This window comes from Myotis myotis, unplaced genomic scaffold, assembly GCF_014108235.1.
Source record: "Myotis myotis isolate mMyoMyo1 unplaced genomic scaffold, mMyoMyo1.p scaffold_m19_p_18, whole genome shotgun sequence".
Lineage (NCBI taxonomy): Eukaryota > Metazoa > Chordata > Mammalia > Chiroptera > Vespertilionidae > Myotis > Myotis myotis.
This window is the reverse complement of record NW_023416322.1, coordinates 31,506,310-31,524,620: the sequence shown is the minus strand read 5'-3', so window position 1 is coordinate 31,524,620 and position 18,311 is coordinate 31,506,310. Positions and strand designations below refer to the sequence as shown.

At 45.5% G+C, this 18,311-nt stretch overlaps 2 protein-coding genes across 4 annotated transcripts; both read right to left on the bottom strand.

Moving 5' to 3' along the window:
- Positions 1 to 2,347: 2,347 nt before the first annotated feature.
- On the bottom strand, positions 2,348 to 4,227 carry SPRR1A (small proline rich protein 1A). Its single transcript, XM_036344638.1, has 2 exons — positions 4,071 to 4,227; positions 2,348 to 3,036 (listed from the first exon to the last, which is right to left on the bottom strand). The coding sequence occupies exon 2, from the start codon at positions 3,015 to 3,017 to the stop codon at positions 2,607 to 2,609; it is 411 nt and encodes a 136-aa protein (XP_036200531.1). The 5' UTR covers positions 3,018 to 3,036; positions 4,071 to 4,227; the 3' UTR covers positions 2,348 to 2,606.
- Positions 4,228 to 10,782: 6,555 nt separating this feature from the next.
- Positions 10,783 to 16,064, bottom strand: SPRR4 (small proline rich protein 4). 3 transcript variants are annotated; one of them, XM_036343540.1, is made up of 2 exons: positions 15,925 to 16,064; positions 10,783 to 11,469 (listed from the first exon to the last, which is right to left on the bottom strand). In XM_036343540.1, the coding sequence occupies exon 2, from the start codon at positions 11,447 to 11,449 to the stop codon at positions 11,216 to 11,218; it is 234 nt and encodes a 77-aa protein (XP_036199433.1). In that variant the 5' UTR covers positions 11,450 to 11,469; positions 15,925 to 16,064; the 3' UTR covers positions 10,783 to 11,215. The 3 variants fall into 3 exon arrangements, with proteins under 3 accessions (XP_036199433.1, XP_036199432.1, XP_036199431.1); XM_036343539.1 differs by having other exon boundaries at positions 15,944 to 16,034; XM_036343538.1 differs by lacking the exon at positions 15,925 to 16,064 and adding an exon at positions 12,754 to 12,906.
- Between the last annotated feature and the right edge of the window lie 2,247 nt (positions 16,065 to 18,311).

Genomic DNA, 18,311 nt, shown 5'->3' with positions numbered 1-18,311 from the left:
GTTAGGGCCAAATGTGCATTTCTTTATCTGCACAGGGGACGCCTGCATCCAAGCCAGCAACATGCAGTTTATCTCCTGTGTGTAGTTTGTGCCTCAAATTCCTCACACAGACACGCTATCCTACCCTCTGCTATTGGCTAGGTGAATGGCATTCTACAAATAGAGAGAAAGGAGCCGAGGCAAGAGGAGGAGCTCAGACCGGTCGGAGAACTCTACCTCTGCCAGATAACCTTGAGGTCACAGGTTCTAAGGCAATGGGCAAGACTGGAGTCCTTGGTTGTGTGTGGGGTGGAGGGAGTGGTGTTCTGGGGGATTTTTCACAAAAAGATTTGGAATTGTATTGGGGTTTATATGGGATATCATTTTTTAAAAGACTTCACTGTGATCCTCTCCCCACGCTTTGGGACCTCTAGCCTGGAAACTTGCCGCAGGACTCAGGAAGTTTCCGGAATGAAAGTTCTGGAATAAATGTTTCCTCTACCTCATCAACATCTTGGAGTGCTCTAATTTTTTAAATATGTAAAACAAGTGTTATCAATAAAAATATTTTCAATTTATGGTATTGAAAATGATTAAAATATAGGGATGTTCAAAGAATAAAATAAATAATTCATTTTACTGTCCAGCCAAACATGCCACTGTTTATATTTTGCTGTATTTATACTGGCAGGTTTTAAAAGATTTATGCATGTAGACATACATTTTAACAAAGGTATAACTATGTAATTATGTATTACATGCCATAATATTTTACATGACCTTGACATTTTCTGAACATTTTTCCACATGATGAAATATTATTGTATGACCTTAGTATATTCCATGACATAGATACACAATAACTTGTTCAATTAATTTTCTCTTTGGGGGAATTTATTTTGTTTCCCTTCCATCCTTTTCTTTTCCTTTATTTTTATTATTTTATAATGTTGAAATGATTCTCCTTATAAATAAGTCTTCGTGCCCATCAATGCATATTTCCCAGTGGAATACAGAGGGTATGCAAATGTTTAAGGATTTTGATTCATTTTGCTCAACTCCTCCTGTGATGGCTCCTTGACTTTATACCCTTCCAACTGTGTATCACCAGTGTCCCTGACTGTGGTCAGCCCCTTTAAAGCTGACTGCTCCTGCAGATAGTAGTGACATTTTCCATCATGTCAGTGTGTAGTAGTTTGAAATCACCTGAACATGTGCAAACTTCACAAACCCAGATGATGGCATTCTCTCCTGCAGGTCTGATCATGACTCCTGGATCTGCAAAGCTTTGTGCACGCTTTTTGTCTTATCATCTCCAAATCTGGACTTCGTCCCAAACCTACCTGAGTGCTGTACATCATGCAGGGACTAACGTTGACCCCTGGATATCCGTTTGTTGATTTGGAATATAAATGAGCTGTGATGGGTGCTCTTTGAGCCTTTCATTTTACATCGTAATGACCTGGTCTCCCTCAACTTTATGATGACTTTTTGTTAATCTGTATTAACCTCTTTTCCTCTGAAACCTTCCTAAATGCTTCTTTTCTTTTTTCCTATGATGCATTTGCTTTTATGTTCTACTCTGTGAGGTACCTGGATGTGTGTGTGGATGGAGAGAGAGAGAGAGAGAGAGAGAGAGAGAGAGAGAGAGAGAGAGAGAGAGAGAGAGAGTTGTGTTAGTGTAAGTTTACATAGGAAAAGGGGTAAAGATCACCCCTCTTAGTCTTCTCCTAGGGCAGGCACTGCGGAGTCTGCTCTCCTGCACCATTGAGGTCTTCTTATTATGCATTCAGTGAAAGAAAATCAGCATGCATGTGTGTGTGTTGTGTGATTTTTGGGATTTGTGTGTTGTATAGTGTGTGTGTGTGTGTGTGTGTGTATTTGTATCTGAGAGTGAGTGTTTCAGTGCTTGCCTTCCATGTGTTGTGGCATCAGGAAGGGAGGATGAATGAGAAACAGATAATCACGTTGGAATATGTACAAGCACTATTTCTTTGGAATAATAATAAATAATAGAATAAATGAATGAGGGCTATTTGAGAACAAGGACTCAGAGGCAGAGATGGCTTGAAGCAGGGACCATCTATATTCAGATATGTTACACTCAGGGGCAAAAAGAAAGCCCTGCTCTGGCTGAGGCTGCCCAAAGTAACAGGATCTGGGTGGCCTTGACCGCTCTCCCATTGGCAGCCCAGGAACACCTGGTGAATACAACAGTCACACGTACACATCTGCATGTTCTCAGTGCCTGCATGAGGCCCCTTCTGACATCAGCCCTCCTAACCAGCCCTGCTGTGTGCAGTTCCGACTTCATGTTGAGAGACCAGTGCAAAAAGCTGAGTCAGCCAATGACACACGTAGCCAGTTATATTGTTACAAATGATTTAATGGGGGCAGAACAGGAAAGAGTCACTTGATTTCTCCTCCCTCCAAAAAATCACTCTTCAGATGAGCCCTGGGCTCAGGAGCCCCCCAAACTGAGTGTGAGGGACATCTTTCTGGAGGGTGCAAAGAGGGAGGGATTATGACTCAGGGTGACAGCATGCTAATGGTAAGTGGGACAAATAAGCAGAATGGAAGAGGGGATTCAGCATTCAGTGGTTGGTTCTTCAAGGACATGGACCACATTACTTCTGCTTGGTCTGCTGAACTGGTGCTGGGATGACCTTGGTGTGGCAGGGCTCAGGAACCTTGGTGTGGCATGGCTCTGGCAGCTTGGTGTGGCAGGGCTCAGGAACCTTGGTGTGGCAGGGCTCAGGAACCTTGGTGTGGCAGGGCTCAGGAACCTTGGTGTGGCAGGGCTCTGGCAGCTTGGTGTGGCAGGGCTCAGGAACCTTGGGGTGGCAGGGCTCAGGAACCTTGGTGTGGCAGGGCTCAGGAACCTTGGGGTGGCATGGCTCAGGAGCCTTAGGGTGGCAGGGCTCCTTGGTTTGGGGAGCACATGGTTCCTGGGGTGGAGGCTGGCAGGGCTGTTTGACCTGCTGCTGCTGAAGCTGGGGGGGCGTGGTGCAGGGCTGCTTCTGCTGGTGGGAGCTCATGGTTCACAAGAGGCTGGACCTAGAGCCAGAACAGATGGTTTAAACAGGGATTAGCTAGGGAAGAAGCCTCGTTCAATGCCAAGTAGGTTTAATTTCAGGCCTTTTATGAGAGTGAGCCTCATCTCTCCCCTGGCAGACCCCTGACATTTGAGAGTAAAATATGCTTTGGTCATTTGTAGGCCCTCTCAGGGGGAGAAGCTTAAAGGCAGCTTGTTGGTTCCATTTCAGTGGAATTCATTGCTCAGCTCCCTTTCTTCCCCAGATATGTCACATCCCTACTGACAAGTACACATAGTGGGTCTTTTGGAAAATGATATCTTAGAAATGACTACAGTATACCCACTCCTAGTACTACACGGACGGCACTGTGACTTAGAGGATGGCTCATAGGAATTCAAGCTCCTGCAAACTGACTCTGGCCTTTGCTTACACAGCCCCCTCTGGAATTCTTTCCTTCCCACCTTTGCTGTCCAAACACTCCTCCGCTGTAGCTCATATCATGTGCCATCGCTTGGAGCTCTTCATGAGTGGGGCTTCCCAACTGCCACAGTCCTTTCCTCATACCAATCACTGTCTACTCCTACTAGTATATACTAGTATGTACATGCATTATCTTCCCTGCTAGACTGTGAGTTTGTTGAGTAATTTCCTATGGGTGTGTGTTACCCAAAGTGCTTAAATATAATAAAGGCTCGGTAGAGGTCTATCGTATGAATTAAAATGTTATAATAAGTTTCATGAACAGAGAGTACAATGGTGTTTCTGAGAGTCTCTGGGCCTGAGTTCTAGTTGTAAGCCTGCTTTTAACTAGGGTGGGATCTTCCACAGATCTGTCCCCTTCCCTGAGCCCAGTTTCAAAGCTGCCCACTGAGGTGGCTGACGTAATCACCTATTAAGTTCTCTTCAAACCCAAACTATGCTTTAATTTAAAATAAAAAATATCCCAATAGTCTCACTCTCCGTTCAATACCCTGCACCAGCCCTCTTACACTTTTGCCTCTGCCCAGTTTCTTATGAAAAAAATAAACAATCTGGTTCCAATCAGAGACTCACCTGGTACGCAGTGAAGAACAGGTTTCCTGGTCCCTCTGATCTGGTGTAAAATCAATGGCCAGCTGGCTTTTTATAAGATGACTGAGCCCTGCCTTTGGAAAATTGGATCATCCCAGGCCCCTCTGTTTTCATTCCTTACCTGTCAAAGATGATTCACCCCACTCCCCTCAATTACCAGTTGGCTCACCTTTGGTGATGAAAGCCACCCACTTGGTAGTTTTTGGCACTGGCTGCCTGCCAGCGATGTCACCTGGGCCTAATTCCCATGGCCAGCCTCCCCCGTGTACCCAAGTATAGGACTTGTGTTGGGGTGGGGTGAGCCATAGGTTTCCTGGGGAGTTTTATAAGTTAACCCTGGAGGGAAATCTGAGTGCTTCTGTGATCTTGCCACCTTTCAGCTCTTTTTCCTTGAGATGGCTGCTCTCCTCATGTTCTGTGGGATAGAATACATTTGGGCACATGAATGAGTGGGAAAGGGAAGGGGAGCGGAGGAGCGGAGGTGGGCGGGCACCGGTTGCCTGCCTTATATCAGTAAAGGTAGATGGATGCTAGAGATCATGGAATTGACTGAAGGTAGACTCCTTGTCTGCGGGATTTAAGACCAGTACATCCCTTTCTCCCATCTTTCTCCTCACTCCACTGAACCACACCCATTCAGAATTACTTAATTATTAGCTCCCCCAACCCCACCCCTCCCAGACTGGTTGCTAATCTGGGGAAACCTGCTTTGCTTTCACCAACCACACCTTCACCCCTTTCCTATTTAAGAGATTTTCAAGGGATAATTCATCTTCTGGGGTAACTTCCCCTCTACTCCACCCAGGCTTCTGGCCATGGCCCTTTCCTCCTTCCTTACCCAACTATACACCACCCCCGACCTGAAATCCTGGAAGCCCTTTCTAACTGCCTGCACCACAAGCCCATCCATGGAGCCCTCAGCGATGAACACCACCCTTCTCCCTAACTCTTGCTCACTTCCAACTCCAGCCTCAACTCCTGGAGCTCTTGCTGGCTGCAATGCTTCCCTCGCCCCCTCTGGCTCTGTATGTCCTGGGGGCTTTCTGAGTGTTGGAGCTGTGCCTGCTCAAAAGGATGGTAATTCAATAAATACTCATTCATTCAGAATCCTTTCTATACACCAGGCATGGCTCATTCTAGGAGCTCCTATAGGAAGATCCCGTTTCCTCATCAGATCAGGAACTCCCTGGGGCGAGAGACACAGCCTCTAGAGCAGTGATTCTCAACCTTCCTAATGCCCTGACCCTTTAATACAGTTCCTCATGTTTTGGTGACCCCCAATTTCATTGTTACAAATTGAACATAATTAAAGCATAGTGATTAATCACAAAAGCAATATGTAATTATATATGTGTTTTCCGATGGTCTTAGGCGACCCCTGTGAAAGGGTCCTTCGACCCCAAAGGGGTCGCGACCCACAGGTTGAGAACCGCTGCTCTAGTGTAATGGATTTCAGGGAGCCTCAGGCCACACTCGTCACCTGGTGATGGGGAGTTGAGATCACAGGAAGTGAAGTAACTCCCCCAAAGTCAAACAACCCCATGAGAAAAGGACTTTTACACAGAAATCCTATGTTCTCCTTAGTCTTAACCCCTCCTAGTGCCTACAGAGGAAATGAAGCAGGAACATGATTAAAGGTGGACAGGGGGAGCCCAGGCTTCCCGGCTTGAAGCTGGGTCCGCTCAGCGTCCTGGGAAAGCTTTGCGTGTGTGGCAATGTGAAAAGACATTAAGAGGCTTCTCGAATTTGAGTGAGCCCTTAATGGTTGCCAGGACAAATCCGCTTAAGTAGTCATAAATCTGCTTAATGTTTGAAGTGGCTGTGGGGATAAACAGAGGCATTTCCAGCTCTGCTAAAAATGGGAGGGGACATGAATGAACAGAGGTGGAAATAAGGCACTAATTAAGTTCCTCACCCCTCATGGGCCAGGGTCTGAGAGGAACGAAAAGGCTAAAATGCCTGTTTTGAACCAGAGTTGCTTTCTCTCTGTAGGAGGTCCCAGGGTGGCACAGTGACAGGGACAGGTACCCTGACCTCAATGACACTGAGGATGGCAGAAGGTGGGCAGCCTCTGAGCACCTGACCAGGTGCACCTTCCCTCCACTCTGGGCCGGGCCGGAAGATTCTTTGCTGTGGTCTCTTTTCTGGGGCCAGAAGAACAGTTATTCCTTGAGAACTTACACCAGCAATTTCCTTTGATCAACACAAAATAAAACTGAAGTTCAGAGCTGCCTTCAAAACACAATCTATTCCTAGGTGTGGCCTTAGGAAAATCCAAATCACCTTATAACCCAGGTGTGTGGACAGTTCCTCCTCCTCATTCCTCTCCACTATGACACTTAAATATTTGGGGAGCACCTGCTGGCTCCCCAGCTGAGTCACCTCTTGTTAACTTTAGTCGTGGGTCAGCCTCCCACTGTGTCCCCACAACCATTGGTCCACGTCCATCCTTACATGTGGTGCCTGGTGGGCAGTAGCTGCTCAGTGAGCTTGTGATTACAGAATGACTGACTGAATGAATGAAGGATTGAATGAATAAATTAATGGATGGCATTGTTTGTAAGGAGAGGCCCAGAGACTGCTGGAAAGTCTCTCATCTTCAGGGATGAGCTGAGAAAAGGCGTCTCAGACAAGGACAGCCCTTCCACTGCTTTCCCCACACATCTGCTTCACTGTTTAACAATCCGCCTCTCTCTGGGCTTCCACCAGCACCGTGGCCACACAGAGCTCTAAGCCTCTTCCCTCACGTTAGCTCCCCTCTGGGCTTGAGCCAAGTCCCTCTCTTCACCCAACGCCCTCCCAGGAGCCCCTGACAGAGGGAGCACCCGGAAAAGCCTGGCATAATTCTCAGCCCCAAGGAAGCTGCTTTCTGCTCCTCTGCCCTCCCCACCCAGCTGTCTCAGCCCTGAGGATCTGAACCAGCTCTGAAGCTGGGTTCCCTGTGCCCACCCCTGGCCTTGGCTCTGGATAAAAGAGTTTCCCTGTCACCCAGTACCCGCACTGGCCAGGCTCTCCTGTCCCCACCTGGGTTTCCTTCTCTCCACCCCACACTGCTCTGGCTCTGACTTTGGAACTTTCCCTTGACCCCCCATTTGTTTGCCTGACGCTCACTCAGTGGCTGGTGTTAAGTCCATTCTCCCCTTCAGATAAGCTTTGATTCACTATCAGGGTTGGCCTAACTGGTGAATCTGGTCCTACAAACTCCCCACATTAAAAAAAGGAGGAAGGCAATGGCCTCTAACGGGAAGGCCACCTCCCAGGGTTGCTCAGCCTGTGGCAGAAGCCCCTCCTACGTTCATAGGGGGCTGCTGCTCTTCCCAAGTGCGAGCCTGGCTCCCCTTTGGACCAGCTGTGGGATCTTCCATAGCTCAGAGCTGCCTCTGGCTCACCACCCACTTACAGAGCAGGGCAGCCTGGCCCTGAGCCTGACAGTGATCAGGCCCTTCCTGACTTAGGTGGCTCCCTCCTCCTTTACTTCCCGAGGCTCAGAGCAGGCAGAGAATGTCACGCAGATGTTCAGTTCCAGTCATTTTACTGTGGTAGCCCATATTTGAAATATGGCAACCTCGAGAAACAAGCAGTATTAAGAGAATTTTACTTTCATCCTCACCATGATCACTGAGAAGAGCAGCGGACTGGCTGCTTGGTGCAGATCACGATAATGAAAGAGAAAAGTCTCTGTAAGGCACAGGCTCCCCATCTGAGAATGAGGAGGGGAAGGAGGAAGCAACACCAGGCTCCCGGGATGTGGAAGCCTCCTGAGCACTTTGGCCCGCACACAGGGGAATCGAAGGTTGCAAGCATGGATGCAGAGGTGAAGAGAGCACTGAGGGCCTCTGCAACACTGTCCTACAGCGAGGAAGGGACTTGTAGGGTAGGGAAGGGACTTGGTCCAGGCTTCTCAGCTTGCTTAGCAGCAGAATTAGACCTGGGATACTATCTCCATGCCACTATCTCCCTTTTTCATCTTTCCAATCCCTAAGGGATGGAGAAACATTTAAATATCTTCTTTGCTTGAGGCAGGTAAAAAAGAAAGAATCTAGGTTACTGTCTGGCCCAGTTGTTTCAAAGCCTTGTTCTGCCCTTGTTAGTTGGGTGACCTTGAGCAAGTTGCCTAACCTTTCTGCACTTTAATGTCCTCGTCTTTAAAATGAGAACTTCAAACTATGCTCTGCAAGGTGATTGTAAAGATTAAATGAAATGATGCTTCAGACATTTTTAGGATGAATGGGCTAAAGATGTTGTATGTAATGATTCTTGCTAATTTGTCTCATTTTTTCCTCTTCTTTCACTTGAATCAGATGAAACTTCTTCCTATTATTCCTATTGTCTGTGTGTTTTCCTTTTTCAGCTGTGTGTGTGTGTGTGTGTGTGTGTGTGTGTGTGTGTGAGAGAGAGAGAGAGAGAGAGAGAGAGAGAGAGAGAGAGAGAGAGCGCTTTTTAACTACCTTCTCTTTTTCCACTAAACTTTCAGGAATACATATTGGCAAGATTTTACCATGAGTTATTGGATAGTGGCAATGACTGCAAAGTCCATTATATGAGTGAGAGCACAGAGGGTGGCTAAAGTTCCTGGTGATTATACAATGGCCTGAATATGCCCTAGATAAAGAAACAGAGGCAGAAAAAGGTTAAGTAACTCTCCCAAGAGGTTACAAAGATAGAATGAGCCAGGATACAGTCCCTTAGCAACTCTGCCACATTGCTTCTCAATACTAGTAAAGCATTTCTATAAGCCATTCCATAAGCTGAGGAACTACTCTCAGAAGAGACACTGACTGGGTACTGATGTTCCCACACAGCTGAAGTGATCAATTGCTTATCTATTATCAATTTGACATAAAGTTTCCCTGGGTATGGATGATCGAAAGACACAGGTAGACAAGTATTTTTAGTGGAGGATATTGAGTTTGAAATGGAATTTGGGATGGTTTAGACTATATACTAGGTGTGCTCCCCCTCCAATCACTCATTGCCTCTTGGACTGTTGAAAGGGCACAGTGACAAGCACACAGCTAAGCATTTTCCACAGAGAGTTCAGAACCCCACTGGCGGTGACTACTCTTTGTAGGTGTTGGTCTCACCTTTGTTTGTTCTGCTGTGCCAGCTCCCCTGATCCACCTCTGAGAGCCAGCACCTCCAGAGTACAGAGTGGCCTCTATAGGTCACGGGTGTGGAAACAGAAAGTCCTGGGTTCAATTTCTGCCCCTGGTCCTTCCTAGCTATGTGTGTATGACATTGGGAAAGTTTCTTAATAACAATAGCGCCCATTTGATTGGCACCCACAAGATGTTATACTTTGTTCTGAACACTTGATGCTAATTGTCATAACAGCAGTGCTAGGAATAGATCATTAAACTCATTCTACAGATGTGGAAGTTGAAGCACAAATAAGACACCTGCTCAAGTTTATGTGGCAAATAGGTGGCACGTTCAAGATGCAAATCCAGTATTGTGACCCCCAAGGCCTTTATGAATCTCAATTTATCTTGCCCATACATTAGAAATGATAATATTGGCTTCCAGATTGTTATTAAATGGGATTACATATGCGAAGTAACTACTGCAGTGACAAGAGCATACTCTGTGGATACAAGATGTCAGGATCAGAAACATATGAATTATTAGAAACTCATCTCCAGTGACTCAGAACATTTCACAGTTTTCTTGGTTTGTGAAGTAGTCATTTGTCTAACACATGTTGCTGAGTGACAACCAAATATCAAGCTTGAAGTCTGGCAGAGAAATAGGCAGCATTTGGTGAGTTTCTGAGACCCAATACCGATTGGTGAGGAGTGTTTCCCTGACCGAAGCATAAGAGCCAATTGAGATGTGGTTAAAACTACGGCTGCATTGTATAAATACACCACAGCTTTTTAAAATCCACTTACTGTTTCCAGATCTTAGCTATTGTAAATAATGCTGCTATGAACATATATTCTTCCTGATTGGCGTTACAGGATTCTTAGGATATATTTTCAGAAGTGGGATTGCTAGATCAAACAGCAGTTCCATTTTTAATTTTTTGAGGAATCTTCATACTGTTTTCTATAGTGGCTGCACCAGTCTGCATTCCAACCAGCAATGTACTAGGGTTCCCTTATCTCCACATCCTTGCCAGCACTTGTTTGTTGATTTATTGATGATAGTCATTCTGGTAGGTGTGAGGTGATATCTCCCTGAGATTTTAATTTGCATCTCTCTGATGATTAGTGACATTGAGCATTTTTTATGTCTATTGGCCATTTATATGTCCTTGTTGGAGAAGTGTCTATTCAGGTCCTTTGCCCATTCTTTATTGAATTGTTTGTCTACTTTTTGTTGAGTTGTATGAATTCTTTATATTTTTTGGAAATTACTCCCTTATCACATTATTATGCTAAGCAAAATAAGCCAGTCAGAGAAAAACAAGTATCACATGATCTCACTTATATGTGGCATATCAGGATGCTGCTCTAACCAACTGAGCTACTCAGCCAAGGGCAAGTGTCCCAGACTCTTGTCAGCTAGTCTCTGGGCTTTCTCCCTCACTCCTTTACCTGAACTGCATCAAGATATGACCTTCCTGTCATTAGTCATTGGAGAGCAACTCTGTCCATGAAGATGCATTCCCAGGCACCTGTGTGCTCACACACTCACTTCCCCCAAATTTATCCCTTCTGAATCAATGAAAGATCACAGACTGGAGCCAGGAAACAGATAATGACATGAAGCACAGTTTTATTAGGGAAGAAAATAAGAAAGAAGCTGAGGGAAGGAGAGCTGGGGAGCTGTGCATCAGCCCCTTGTCTCCCCACTAATCAGGGTGGAAGCCTGGAAGAAACCCAGATACATTCTTTGCTTTGGCCCATGGATGCACCATAGCTGTGGTCAAGCCGGAGGTTGGAGAGACTGAGGCCTCCTCATATCCACCTGAGAGAATATCAGGGTGGAAGGTAGAAGACTTGGAGGCAACGATGAGATGTGTGTAGGTCTCAGTGGGAAGAACTTCCAACAGTGCTTCATTTGACCCTGGGTAGGAGGAAGTGGGAGAGAAGGGGAAATCCTGGAACTGGGGGGAGGAGCAGGAAGAAGAAAGGCTCTTTCTGGTAGCCTAGATGTCAAGCAGGTGATATTCCAGATGATCCTTACTTCTGTTTACTCTGGGGGACTTGCTGAGCCATGGGGCACTTCTGCTGGGCAGGGATGGCTGTGCCCTTAGGTGGGCATTGCTTCTTGGCCTGTGGAGCACATGGATCCTTGGTTTGGGGAGCACATGTCTCTTGACATTTGACAGGCGGTGGCTGACAGGGCTGTTTCACCTGGTGCTGCTGGGTCTTCTGGGGCAGCTGCTGCTGCTGTTGCTGCTGCTGGGAAGACATTGCTGCAGGAAGAGGTGAGCCTGAAAGAAAGCCAGGAAGGGGGTGCCATGAGAAGAACTCCCTCCATCTCTTCTCCCTTCTGACACTGAGAAGAGTGTTTTCTCCACCAGCCAAGAATGTGATAAGTGATTAATGGCCTCAAATTGGTTAATGGATTGATTCCTATGCACCCATTGTTGCCATCGACCCCTTTCCTTTTCTTTCTCTTCTATGTTGTTCTGATATCTTATCTTCCTTCATCTCCCCATGGGTTCTTGACTTAACGGAATACATAGTATATTTCTAAGTCTTACCAGAAAATATGTTGGGGTGCTGAATTGATGATTAAAAGGTAGCCTAGACATTTTATAAGCTCAAGGCATGAACTCTTAGCTGATGTGTCGGTAATGTCAGCTGGTTGCCTTGGGTAGTGCAATGAATGTGAGCAAGACAGATGGGCATAAAGAAAAGGTAGCCTTGGTCTCAGAGGGAAGTGTGTGTAAATGATGGTCTGGACAAACCCTGTTCCAGGTACTCAGAGGACTGAGTTCTAATCCTAGCTCCATCCCTCCCTCCCCACTTAACTTGGCTGTGGGATAGTGGTTCTAGCCCTACATGGAGAACGTGGTTATTTAAGGCCAAATAGATCACTGGAGATAAGAGACTTAAAAGGAAGATGTTTCACCAAGAGGCAGCTGGTTCAGAGGAAAAGAACACTGGCTCCTCATTGGCCAGGTACACCTCTGGGCAACCTGGACCCGATGAATTTACCTGGAGGATGCTGACCAGAAAGGCCTCTGAGGCTTTCCTGGTGCTGACATGCATCTCTGGTTTCCTCTGTAGACAGCATTCCTCACCTTCTGAATTTGAGATTAGTGAGAAATGGGAACTATAGGTCCCAGGGGGCAATCATGATAGTGAGACATGGGAGCTGCATAGTATAAAATATGATATATAAAATGTGATTTCTGTAAAGGCAAAATCAAAGTTTGATAATGCCAAAAGGGCATGAGAAAGCTTCGAAGAAGAACCAGAATTGGCACAAAATGCTATAGCTCTAAATATATCCCCTCAGTAAGAAAAATCCTCTTGCCAGGGAATTAAAACCCAGAATCAGGAAATTAGTCGCACCTAGCAGTGGCATAGAATGGAGAATGGAGACTGAATTTCCTAATTAGAGTGACATTTCCGTAGCTGTCACAAGGCTTATTCCACTTCTCTGACTACCTGAGAAAGAAGAGGAGAGTGGCCTAACGGCTCAAGATAGTTCAAGAAGGAGGAAAGGACCCTGAAGATCCAGGGAGGATAAATGCGTTCCCACTTACCGGAGCTGCAAGCTGGATCCTGGGAGAGGAGGCTGAGGTTCATGGCCAGCCACTCCTGGCAACCTTATAAAGGCCCCCAACCTGCCCCAGGCACTTGGTGTGGCCCTGATCACCACCTCTCAGGCAATTCTTCACCCACTTCTCCCACCTGCACTTCCTCTAGGGACTTGCTTTACTAGACTAGACTGTTTTGACGGAAAACACCCACCAGATATTTTAGCATTATGGGTCCCTGTCTACCAGAGCTGACGTCACCCAAAGGCCTTTGCTCAAACTCAAGGACTCAAGATCTTTTGAAAATAGAACAAATGTGAGGATTTATAAGAAACATTAAGGAAGGAGAAAGAAGAGGAGTATGGCCTTGGGGCACTTTCAACTAAAATATGAACATCGTCTTTGCTGCCATTTATTGAGCATTCACTGGCTCCTAGTGCTGAGATCACCCCTCATGCCATTGCTTCAGTTTCTCTTTATAGCCCTTATAAGGCAAATGCCATTGTTCCCATTTTACAGATGAGAAAAGTGAGGCTGGGAAGGATGCCTTAGGTGGTAAGCAGCAGAGGTGGGATTTGAACTCAGATGGGAAGGATTCAAAGAACCTATAGTTTTAAACATTATAGAGGGAGAAGTCCCCCAGCCCTGCCCCACTACACAATGTTGTGGGTTTCCCAATCTATCAAGGACCTTTTACACAGGATTCTATTCATCTTCTCATTGAGCACAAGCAGAAGAATGTGAGTGGTGCCCCTAAACTTCATCATCGTGGTGCTGTGTCCCCGACCTGCCCACCAGGAGTCAGGGACTGATGGGTATTATTTTTTAAAAAAATATATTTTTATTGATTTTTTACAGAGAGGAAGGGAGAGAGATAGAGAGTTAGAAACATCGATGAGAGAGAAACATCGATCAGCTGCCTCTTGCACATCTCTTACTGGGGATGTGCCCGCAATGATGGGTATTATTAGTGTTGGTCAAGGAAGGTGGGATAGAGTTTGACCTTTATGTTAGGGCTGCCAGATAAAATACAGAGTACCCAAGTTCAATTTCAGATAAACAACAGATTTTTTTAGTGTAAGTATGTCCCAAATATTGCATGAAATATATGACAAAAGCACTTGTTTATCTGAAATTCAACTGTAACAGGGCAGATTGTATTTTTACCTGCTAAATCTGGCAACCGTGTTCAGATGGAAGGAAAGCGCTCTGTACCTCCAGTTGACCTCCTAGTCCCTGTGCTCTAGGAGGCTGATCCCCTTTGGACCACTGCCCAGAACCTCAGGATCCTGCTCGACGAGAGGTCAATGTAAAAGTAATTTTTAAACCATTTCCAAATCCCTTATTTAATGTTCATGGCAGTTCTGTTAGGTAGCTTAAATTAGATTTTACAGTTGAAAAAAGTAGACCCAGGAAAGTTAACTGGCTGCTCAACAACTTGTAACCAGTGGGGTGAAGTTGGGTGGGGACCTTTGCCCAAAGATTGTTTCCACAGTATCACAGTGGCTAGCATCTCCTTGGTGGACAAGAGACTGTCACTGGGTGGGGACCGTGACTAATGATCTTGCCTGTGCTTTCTGTCATATACAGACCGGATATTGCTCATTTTTCAGGGTCAGTTAAACCTTTAACGTTAAGCCTTCATTCCCCTTCCAGGCCATGCCTCCTCTTCTACCTACTCCCAGGCCTTTGGGAGGAAAGGGCTCTGATCCTCCAGTTGACCTCCTAGTCCCTGTGCTCTTGGAGGCTGATCCCCTTTGGACCACTGCCCAGAACCTCAGGATCCTGCTTGATGAGAGGTCAATGTGCTCTTTTCCATCATTGTTGAGTGGAAGGCTGCCCGAGAAATGATAGAAATACCTAAAAGTAATTTTTAAACCATTTCCAAATCCCTTATTTAATTTTCATGGCAGTTCTGTTAGGTAGCTTAAATTAGATTTTACAGTTTAAGAATGGTTTCAGATTCCAGGCTCTCCATTCAGTCTTGGAGATGAACACCCTCTCTGCCTGTGCCCCTTGCTTCCATGCTCCCACACCATTATGTTCATCCTGATGCAGACTCTCCAAAGGGAAATATGAAGCAAGACAGATCTGGTGTGGACATAAATCAAGGCATTTTCATGTGCCTGGCCTCTAGAATGCGTGAGTGTAGATGTGCTGGGTATGAGTGAATAGATGGTGCCGTCCCCTCATATCTCAGTCACCTCATAGCTTCTCTGGAATACACTCGAATCTTTATTCTTCCCAATCTGCTCATTGACCTCTTGCTTGATCAGTAAACAACCCCTGTCTAATTTTAAGAATTCTAGCTAGTGATACAACTTGGCTTATAACACATTATCTCAGAGGATACTCCAGGGGTGGCTGGGATAGAGACCTAAACATGGCTGGCCTTGAAGGGCCAGTGTCCTCTAGGTCATAAATATCTAAGACAACATCAAGTTGGTCTGCATCCAATACATTCAACTTTTTAAAGCTGTCACTCAGCTTTCCTGTTGGCCACATTATCCCCATTTTATAGAGGGGAAACTGAGACGTGGAATGGAGATACGCTCTGCTCAAGGTCACAGAGAGGCTAATGTCAAAGCCAGGGTTGGCTCATTGGTCTCCTGACTTCACAGCTATTTTCAGTTAGCTGAAGTGACTGAACCACTGGACTGCCTCTTAGCAGAGGTTAAGTTAATGACAAAATTAAGGAGTTGGTTCTGGTGGTTCCCATCTCTGGTACAAGTCTCCCTCCTTCCCTCCTCCCTGGCACTAAGGTGCTCTCTTTCCTACCAAGCCTGTCTTCCCTCCCTGCTCTGAGAGCCCCGAACGGATCCCTGGTCCTCACACTGCCAGGCACAGGTGCATTTTTATTAGTCATTAAACCTCATAAACACCTCCATATACAGTTTTCACAATACTTTATGAAGAAAGCTAATTGTTTCTTCCATATGTTTTATGGAAGAAAAAACTGGCTCTGGTGATGGCTGGGTCCAGAATCCAGAAGAGAAGGCGGATCCAAGTCTCTTAAATCTGTAATGATTGATTTCCAGACAGAGTGGACTATTCTTTAAAAGAAGGATGAAGGAGGGGAGACTTCCTGGCACTCCTGGAATCAATCACGACACGTAAACAACTCCTGCGGGTATGGAATGGTGACTCTAGTCCCTGCTCCCACCCCCACCACCTAGCCTGGCCTCGGGACTGTCACCTGGCCATCTTGAGTCTTGCATCTGCTCTCTCATCCTCAAAGGGCCATGGTGTATTAAAACCAGAAGGCCAGGCTCTGCATCGTCCCTCCCTAGGAAGCAGACACCTGAGAACAGGTGTGTTCCTGTGACTCCATCAGGGAAGGGAGGGAACAGGCAAGACTCATTTCTGAGGGTGAATCAAAGCTTGAGAAATCCCAGCCCCACCCTACATACAAACAATGGGGTGACTGGGCAACAGAGACCTGACATTGGGAGGGGACCCTGCCAGAGACAATGGGAAGAATCATCTATCTCCCCATCTGGACACATCCCCACCAGAGCACCTTTTCTCTGGGCTTTGAGGGTAGGGGAAAAGGGTTGTTGATGGCTCCATCTGGAGACACATGGAACATGTTCATGATGCTATTTTCAAGAATGATACAAGAAAAGACAAAAAGGAGAGCTCTGAGTTACTCGTGAGAGGCTTTTAGGATGGGAGGATGGTGCATAGCAAAGAGAACTACGGAGGGTCGGGCCTGCCAAAATTCCTGTATTTGAGCTGCTCACCCAGTAAAATAAAAAATTTAAATCTGGCCAAATTACATCTCGTTTTAAAAATCACAATCATGTCAGCTTTGCTTCATTTCTGGTTGAGCATAACCAGCAGACATGACTTAGTACATTTTAGTTTCGAGTTTCTCCCTTCACCAATTACTTATTCTATCAGCAAACATTTCAGAGGACGCTACATTAAAGAGAACTTGTGACCTTTTCTTAGTTTGGGAAATCCATTTGCAACATGAATCACTTCACCCTGTAATTTAGCTGTTTGTAAACAAGATGTTCAGATGCTAATGTTAGGTAGTTTGTATAATGGCATTAAAAGCAGACCCATGGAGAGAGGAGTGAGATGATGAGTCTCCAGAAATATGTGATTAATTTATCCCCTTCTTCACCCCCTGTCCCTCTGTGATATGTTTTTAGAAGACGCTCAACAGTCCTAGGAGTTTTATAAAGGGGGAGATAAAGTCCTGAACCTGGTGAGAGGCTAGCTCCAACAGGACATCCATAGATTGTCACCAGTGGAAGTTGAAAACTGGCTATGGAAGGAGAGGGGGTGTGTGGGCAAAGCATCCCTTTCTGGGAAGATAGCCAAGGTCATCCTCTTGGAAGCCAAGAGGCATTGAAGCATAGTCACCCTTCCCTCTACATGACAAGTACAGTTAGAGACATAGGGAAGGAGCCAGGGGCATAAAGAAATAGCTCGCCTGATACTCGGCCCTCACTGGCTGTCAGATCTTGAGCACAACCCTTAACTTTTCTGGGCCTCAATATTCCTCTTCTCTGATATGAGGAGATTGGCTAAAATTTTCTGTAAGGTCCCATTAAGCGCTAACATTCTGTAAATGTATGATTAGGTCTTGAAAGGCAGCCGAGTTTTGTTTGAGTGGTATTCACAGTGAGCTGAGAGCACTGAGGTTGAGTTCAAGCTCAATCAGAGAGAGCACTATAATAGATTAGAGACATCTGCGATGGGAGGGCTGCGTGGCCAAAGGTGTGTAGATAGTCACCTTCTCTGGTTTAGCCTAAAGCAGGGAGTGATGTGCTGGGGTTTCGTGTGAGAATAATGATGAAGCACTTGAAGAAGTACAGAGAGTATAAACTGTTTCCAAAACTCACCTCGTGCTTTCTTTCCTCAAATCATTCCATCAATGATGGCCCTCTACTCCCAAATTTCCCAGTGAAATGCAAGGTAATATTTTTTGTTGTCATTAATCCTCACCCAAGGATATTTTTTCCATTGATTTTTTTAAGAAAGAGTGGAATAGGGGAGAGAGAGAGAAGAGAAGAGAAGAGAAGAGAAGAGAAGAGAAGAGAAGAGAAGAGAAGAGAAGAGAAGAGAAGAGAAGAGAAACACATCAATTATTTGCCTCCGCAACATGTGCTGTGTGTGTTCGATTCCCTGACCAAGACTGGGAATTGAACCTGTAACCCAGGTACTTTCCCATGATCAGGAATGGAACCTACAATTCTTTAGTGCAAGGGCCTACCCTCTACCCACTGAACAACAACAGCCAAGGCTCAAAGTAATCTTTAGGAATCATTTTAAATGTTACTTTCTCCATGATCTCTTTTGTTGGTCTTTCCCAATAGACTGTTCTCTTCTGCAGAACACCCACAGTTTTTTATTTATACCTATTTAAAGAACTTTTCATATAATTTTTTGACTTGATATACATATAAATAATAAAATATCTATTTACTTATTTATTTTAGCATTAAATGTAAGTTTCATGATGGTAGGAGCTGTTAAACCTTCATTATATATATTCATGTGCTTACCATTTATCCAGCCATTGTAGCCAAAGATATATTGTATTCATTCAA

Excerpts from the sequence above, each read along its gene's own strand:
- SPRR1A (XM_036344638.1), bottom strand. The coding sequence starts at position 3,017 with ATGAGCTCCCACCAGCAGAAGCAGCCCTGCACCACGCCCCCCCAGCTT.
- SPRR4 (XM_036343538.1), bottom strand. The coding sequence starts at position 12,796 with ATGAACCTCAGCCTCCTCTCCCAGGATCCAGCTTGCAGCTCCG. Across the intron at positions 11,470-12,753 it reads GGATCCAGCTTGCAGCTCCG|GCTCACCTCTTCCTGCAGCA; the intron begins GTAAGTGGGAAC and ends GCTTTCTTTCAG.